The 7,500-nt window shown below is 37.2% G+C and overlaps 1 protein-coding gene across 6 annotated transcripts in view; it reads right to left on the bottom strand.

The window, feature by feature from the left end:
- LOC123520525 (stomatin-like protein 1) overlaps nucleotides 1-7,500 on the bottom strand; it is a 144,795-nt gene that overhangs the window by 59,456 nt on the left and 77,839 nt on the right. For 2 of the 6 annotated variants that reach the window (XM_045282848.1, XM_045282852.1), the window contains exons 1-2: nucleotides 6,376-7,494; nucleotides 4,086-4,304 (exon numbers count right to left, since the gene is read on the bottom strand). In XM_045282848.1, coding sequence (XP_045138783.1) covers nucleotides 4,086-4,304; nucleotides 6,376-6,421 — 265 coding nt within the window. In that variant the 5' untranslated portion in view covers nucleotides 6,422-7,494. Of the gene's footprint in view, nucleotides 1-4,085; nucleotides 4,305-6,375; nucleotides 7,495-7,500 lie in introns of those variants that run through there. The other 4 variants (XM_045282851.1, XM_045282853.1, XM_045282849.1 and 1 more) reach the window with 3 other exon arrangements.

Raw genomic sequence — 7,500 nt, 5'->3', positions numbered from 1 at the left:
TATATATATATATATATATATATATATATATATATATATATATATATATATATATATATATATATATATATATATATATATATATATTGTATCAACATATAAGGTCTATTAAATAGTATTAAAGACAAGCACAATGGTGCTTTTCTGTATTAATCTATTAATCAAGACTATTTATTCATAAAAGTTGGTAAGTGACTCATATTTATAAGAATGCATCAACTCCTATAGAAATTGAGTTAATGGAAAGAATTTGCATATTAACTTTTTTTTTTTTTTTTTTTACATTACAAGGGCACTGGCCAAGGGAAAACAAAGTGTTGGAAAAAAAAAATCCCGCTGGTTGCCAGGCCCTGTTAAGAGGAAAGTAGGAGAAAGAAAAACAAAAAATCTAAAAGGAGGGTCCAGTTAACGTAAGAGGTGTCTTGACACTCCTCTTTGAAAGAGTTTAAGTCATAGGCAGGTGGAAATACAGACACAGGTAGAGAGTTCCAGAGTTTACCAGTGTAGGGAATGAAGGAGTGAAGATACTGGTTAACTCTTGCATTAGGAAGATGGACAGAATAGGGATGAGAAGAAGTAGAGAGTCTTGTGCAGCGAGGCCGCAGGAGGGGGAAGGCATGCAGTTAGCAAGTTCAGAAGAGCAGACAGCATGAAAACAGCGGTAGAAGACAGATAAAGATGCAACATTGCGGCGGTGACTTAAAGAATCAAGACAGTCAGTTAGAGGAGAAGAGTTGATAAGACGAAAAGCTTTAGATTCCACCTTGTTTAGTAAAGCTGTGTGTGGATCCCCCAGACATGAGAGCCATACTCCATACACGGGCGGATAAGGCCCTTGTACAGAGCAAGCAGCTGGGAGGGAGAGAAAATGGACGAAGACGCCATAGGACACCTAACTTCTTGGAAGCTGATTTAGCAAGAGTAGAGATGTGAAATTTCCAGTTTAGATTTTTAGTGAAGGATAGACCGAGTGTGTTTAATGTAGAGGAGAGGGAAGTTGAGTGTTATTGAAGAAGAGAGGATAGTTGTCTGGAAGGTTATGTCGAGTAGATAGTTGTAGAAATTGAGTTTTTGAGGCATTGAACAAAACCAGGTTTTCTCTGCCCCAATCAGAAACAAGTGAAAGATCAGAAGTTAGGCGTCCTATAGCATCTCGCCTTGAGTCATTTAATTGTTGTTGGGTTGGGCGTCTGTTGAACGCTGTTGAATAATGCAAGGTGGTATCATCAGCATAGGAGTGGATAGGGCATTGAGTCAGATTTAGGAGATCATTGATGAATAATAGAAAGAGAGTGGGTGATAGGACAGAACCCTGTGGAACACCACTGTTGATAGTTTTAGGGAAGAACAGTGACCGTCTACTACAGCAGCAATAGAACGATCGGAAAGGAAACTGGAGATGAAGGTACAGAGAGAAGGATAGAATCCGTAGGAGGGTAGTTTAGAAATTAAAGATTTGTGCCAGACTCTATCGAAGGCTTTCGATATGTCAAGGCCGACAGCAAAGGTTTCACCGAAGTCCCTAAAAGAGGATGACCAAGATTCAGTTAGGAAAGTAAGAAGATCACCAGTAGATCTGCCTTTACGGAAACCATACTGGCAATCAGAGAGAAGGTTGTGAGCTGATAGATGCCTCATTATCTTCCTATTAAGGATAGACTCAAAGGCTTTAGAAAGGCAGGAAATCAAAGCTATAGGGCGGTAGTTAGAAGGATTGGAACAGGTTGAATGTGAGCAAACTTCCAGCAAGAAGGATAAATAGAAGTAGAGAGACACAGATGAAAGAGTTTGACCAGGCAGTGAGCGAGTTCGGAAGCACAGTTTTTGAGAACAACAGGAGGGACTCCATCCGGACCGTAAGCCTTCCGAGAATCAAGGCCAGAGAGGGCCAGGAAAACGTCTTTATAAAGAATTTTAATTTTAGGGATGAAGTAGTCAGAGGGTGGAGGAGTAGGAGGAATATGCCCAGAATCATCCAAAGTTGAGTTGGTAGCAAAGGTTTGAGCGAAGAGTTCAGCTTTAGAAAAGAAGAGACAGCTGTAGAGCCATCTGGATGAAGTAAAGGAGGGAAAGACGAAGAAGTAAAGTTGTTAGAGATATTATTGGCTAGATGCCAGAAATCTCGAGAGGAGTTAGAATTGGAAAGACTTTGACATTTTCTATTGATGAAAGAGTTTTTAGTAAGTTGGAGAATAGATTTGGCATGATTACGGGCAGAAATATATAGGGCATGAGTTTCAGCAGTTGGATGGCTACGGAACCGTTTGTGAGCCGCCTCTATCATTGACAGCACGAGAACAAGCAGAGTTAAACCAAGGCTTTTTAGCTTTAGGGTTAGAGAAAGTATGAGGAATGTATAGCTCCATGCCAGAGATAATCACCTCTGTTATGCGCTCGGCACAAAGAGAAGGATCTCTGACATGAAAACAATAATCATCCCAAGGGAAATCAGAATAGTACTGCCTTAGTTCCTCTTAGCAGAGTTAAAATGCCAGAAGCACCTCCGCTTAGGCGGGTCCTGAGGCTGCACTGGAGTGATAGAACAGGTAGCGGAAATTAGATTGTGGTCGGAGGAGCCCAACGGAGAGGAAAGTTTAACAGAGTAAGCAGAAGGGTTGGAGGTTAGGAAAAGATCAAGAATGTTGGGCGTGTCTCCAAGGCGGTCAGGAATACGGGTAGGGAACTGCAATGTAATTGGTAAATCATGGCAGTATACAGCATGTGTACTGTACATAATGCTTATTTTTCCTTTCACAGCATATGCACAATTCCTTGTGGATGTTGTTATTGTCTTATTTACCCCCACCACCATTATCAGCTCAAATAATCACACTACTAAACTGAAACCTCCAACCAGCACTTCATAATTTTGTTGCTCTTGGCCAGTGCCTCTCCTATATAAAGAGAGAGAGAGAGAGAGAGAGAGAGAGAGAGAGAGAGAGAGAGAGAGAGAGGTCAAACCACATGCCACACCTTGCTTTCTTGGGCAGTTTTGGTGACATTACTGATAAGACTGTGTGGATTGAAAGATCGCAGCATCTCATTATAATTACCCTACCAATATTTTGCCATGTGAACTAGAACTACAGTGTGAGAGAAAAACTGTCCAAAATGTTTCCACCTGACTGATGATTTGGACTTAAGGTCTTTTAGCCAAGAACTGACTACACTACCAACATCACAGGGATGCTAGTGACTACAGCTCCAGATTGTGACAAAAGCTGGAACTGCCCGTATCTAAAATACTTCAGCCTGTACCTATTTTTTGATGGCTCATCATAACATACCATTCAAGAAAACTCATTATAATAATCAATGATAAAAAAATAAAAGCACAAATACAATCACATTGACACACCACATGACATGAGGAAAAAAAAAATAATGAAAAAAGTCCCCTAGGACGATACTCATATCTACTGAGATGTCATCAACTATGAAACACAGCAAAACTATTAGTGATATGCTTCACTCCAAGTCTGGCTCAAGGCCTGACTTCAAGCATGGTATATTACACATAGCTATGCAAAATTTCAACTTGTCTAAAAGCAATGAAGAACAAAGCTTTACATAAAAACATCTTCAAAAATTCAAATTAGAAGAGAGTCTGTTAATTATCAACATAAAACACTGACCATGGCAGCTATTCCAAAAATACAGGATTTAAAAAAAACACTAAGATGTAATAACAGGATTCCAAATGAAAACCTGTTTTTGCAAGGACAAAATAGGAAACAGTTAAACTATTAAGAGAATAGAAGTGCCCAACCTGTATGTAACTACAAACATCCAATTATTTTGTACCCTAATTAGAATGAAATAGTTTTGTGGAAAAATGAGTTAACAACCTTCATTATTTAATCTAAATTCTCTGGCCAGTAGCTATCAAATTTTCAACTCCTTCCTTCCACTAAACACCCTAAAATAACTTCAAATGCAGTTCTCATGCCCTCATCAAAAAAACAAGAGAAGGAGAAAGGTCAAGGAACAGGGAAAAAGGTCAAGGACAAGATATATGAAGGCACAAAAGCCATAAACTCTCTAGATAAACTAGATGACACAAAGCAATTAATGCCTCTACCAACCCTTCTCCCCAAGATTGAGGGACACTGAGTGACCCCTGTGACCATAGCCATAGTCGAATGCTGACTGGTACTGACTCGGGGATTTGCTGTAGTCAAATGCAGATTTATAGCTGAACGCTGAATTGTAATCAAAGGCGCCTGAGCTTGGCTGGGTGGGTGGGTCATTGTCCTTGGGCTCGTCCGTGGGAACCAAACTGTACTTGGCAAATGACACCATTTCTGTAATGAAAAATTAACAATTAATACTAAATAAATTGTACCCATTCATTGAAAGAAACTACATAGCTACACTTGGTAAACAAAATTTCTGTAATAAACTTAAAAGTTGATACAGATGGCTAAGTAACAACTTTACAGAAAATAAACAAAACTCAGGATCTCAGAATGATATACATAATAAAACACATAAATGAATATTTGTACCTATCTATGTACCAGGCTGACATTACCCATAATAATGCCCCTGTATCTACATACAAAAAAATACAAGCATTCTTTAGATACGCTAACAACCATCTATGTTGTTTGTAACCAATTCAATGCAGAAAATGCCAAGCATGAGCATTATTGATTAACATTTCCTGCTTTGTGCATCACTGATAACGAGTTATCAGTGATGGATCCAGGATAAAAATTTTGAGGGGCTAACCTGAATTCCTGTACCCCTTGAGATTGGTGGTGAGCCTTATCAGCTGGGAGGCACTGTAAGCTGCCTCAAGAAATTTAGTTAAAAAGCAATCTTGAGGGCATTTTCAAGCTATATGCAGAGCTGTTTTGATGTAACAAGAAAAGTAATATTTGAGTAATATGACTGAATAATTAGATTAGCTTTGTTCAATAAGGACAAAATTTAATGATGATAGCATATGTATACACCCTCACTCATAATAAAAAATAATAAACAAAACTTTGGGGGGACTTGTCCCCTTAGTCCCACTCTGGATCTGCCACCATAAATTGCTGTTACCAATGTGCTATATCCTTACAAAAAAAAACTGTACATGGTATTTATCACTCAGTTATTTCATTGTTGTTTTAATTTGTATTCTTCTTGATTATAAGTGTAATGCTAATTTGTGAACAGTAATTCAAGAACAAATAAGCACAAAAGTACAGCTTATTGTATATCATGATAATTTCCAAAAGTTGATTTTATGTGGATTACTTTTGTCATCTGGTGGCAGTTCATCTGACAAGACTTACAATTTTTGGAACTCTCAACAAAATCTCATTTCATGTTTACTTTGGTTTGAGTTTGGTCAGGTTAGCTTTGGATGACTTAATTAAAGCTTCTCCTTCCTCACCTGCCTTTCTCTCTATTGTAAATGTTATTTGCTCCTTCAGTGATTCTAAACACTATTGTATACCTCCATTACCTACCAATTGTGCAACTAACAGATTGACTTTTTGACAAAAAAAATTGCAGCACTGTATACATACTATAGTTCTGTCAAAACAGTACAAAGAAAAGAGAATGATGCTTTATGTCAGCGTTTCCTAACCTGGGGTGCTAGTACCCCCATGGGGTGCTGAAATCAATTTCAGGGGGTGCTGAGGAAGGTCACATATGTGGCAGTAAAAGGTAAAAGGAATACGTTTGGGCAAACGTATTTCTATCACATATTTTAAAATTCAATACCGGGGTAAACTTTAATGTGATTTTCATATGTGTTGTAGCATAGTGATGTAAAACACTTGATTTGTATGAGCGTTCCACTATTTAATATTTAATCAGTATTACATGCTTTGTATATTACCAGTGTACACGTTCGGTATATGTACACCAGACAGCAAGACGTCCCCGCTCCCTCGCCACCATGGCAGAGCCCATTGTATATTACCAGTGTACACGTTCGGTACGGTGTTAGCCAATGGTACAGGGTGCTGGACTGCTTAGGCCTGACCAAAAGGGGTGCTGAGGTTGAAAAAGGTTAAGAAACACTGCTTTTTGTACTTAAGAAAATTACACTTTGAAATCAATTTCAATAATCCTACTGTTGTTAAAAACTGTAACATTCTTTTACTAACTCATGGATAAGTACCATTCTAAACAGATTCAATTACGGTATAAAGGCTCTTGAAGGTTTTCATGATCATTCAAGACCTACCCAATATTATAATGTTCTAAGTGCAGTAAAAAAAAAACCATATAATAATAAAATAAATAATCAACATAAACAACAATAATAATAATACTTATAATAATAATATCAACATTAATATCAATAATAATAATAATAATAATAATAATAATAATAATAATAATAACAACAACACTAATCATCCCAACCTTTTCCAGGTTCATGAACACTTCTGGGAGATTTTGAGAAATTCATGCACCCTAGAACCTAGGACAGGTGTGGGGCAAACTACGGCCAGCAGGCTGCATGTAGGCTGTCAAAGGAATTCATGCAACCCAACAGATGTTAGTACATATATTCAAAAGAAAATCAACAAACAAAGTTATATAATATTGTGAGGATTTTTTCTCCCTGCAGGAGTGTAGGCATAGAAGAATGGCTTTTCTTTAAAAAAGCTTTTATTTTGTCCTTGAAATATTAATTACTTTGGGTTAATGTAATATGTAGCCCTATAAGATTGTGAGTCTTTTTAATGTGGTCCCTGCACTGAAAAGTTTGTCCATCCCTGACCTAGGATGACTGATTATAAACAACTACATACAGAGTTCAAATCTCTGATTTTAGGACTGAAAATGTGTAAATAAAAGGATTAGATCTCTATCTAAAATATGGAAAATATCTACTCACTCCCAAATAAGTTTTATATCATATAGGTTCTAAATGTATTAAAATGCCACATTCAAGCTCATGTGGGGCCAGTTGTGTATTAAGTGTAATACACAAACATAATAAATCAATTTGTAAAACTTTAATCAACTAAATTATTTTTGTTGATACACCCTTTCCTTTGAACATCTTTTCCTACCGTTGGCTATGTCATGGTAAATGTTACATGCCATTGAATATACTTTCAAATATATATTTTCTTACTGTGCACTCTATTCACAACTGCCATGTCACTTACCCCTCCATGTACCCCATTATTTCCATGTATCCTTTAAAAATATTCATGCACACTTGTGGCACCATCCACTCAAGGTGACGATCACTCTTCTTACCTACAACTCTAAGCTTCCTATAGACAAAGATTGAATGTGAATTACCATGACAACCACCAAGTTATACCACAAAAGTTTAAACCTGTATTCTTAAACTTTTCATTCCTTCATAAGAAGTACACTCAAAGGCACAGGACAAGCCAGTCGGATTGTTATTGATGTATGCCCACATGGTAACTAATAATTTTCTTTATAGAATTACGAAGTCAGCATTGAAAACCACTCTAACGTCCAATAAAGTTTGTTAAATTTAGTCGATACAATGCTCAAACGTTT

This window comes from Portunus trituberculatus, chromosome 47 (assembly GCF_017591435.1).
Source record: "Portunus trituberculatus isolate SZX2019 chromosome 47, ASM1759143v1, whole genome shotgun sequence".
In the NCBI taxonomy this organism is placed as follows: domain Eukaryota; kingdom Metazoa; phylum Arthropoda; class Malacostraca; order Decapoda; family Portunidae; genus Portunus; species Portunus trituberculatus.
Note: the sequence above shows the minus strand (reverse complement) of the source record. Positions and strands in the feature narration are given on the sequence as shown.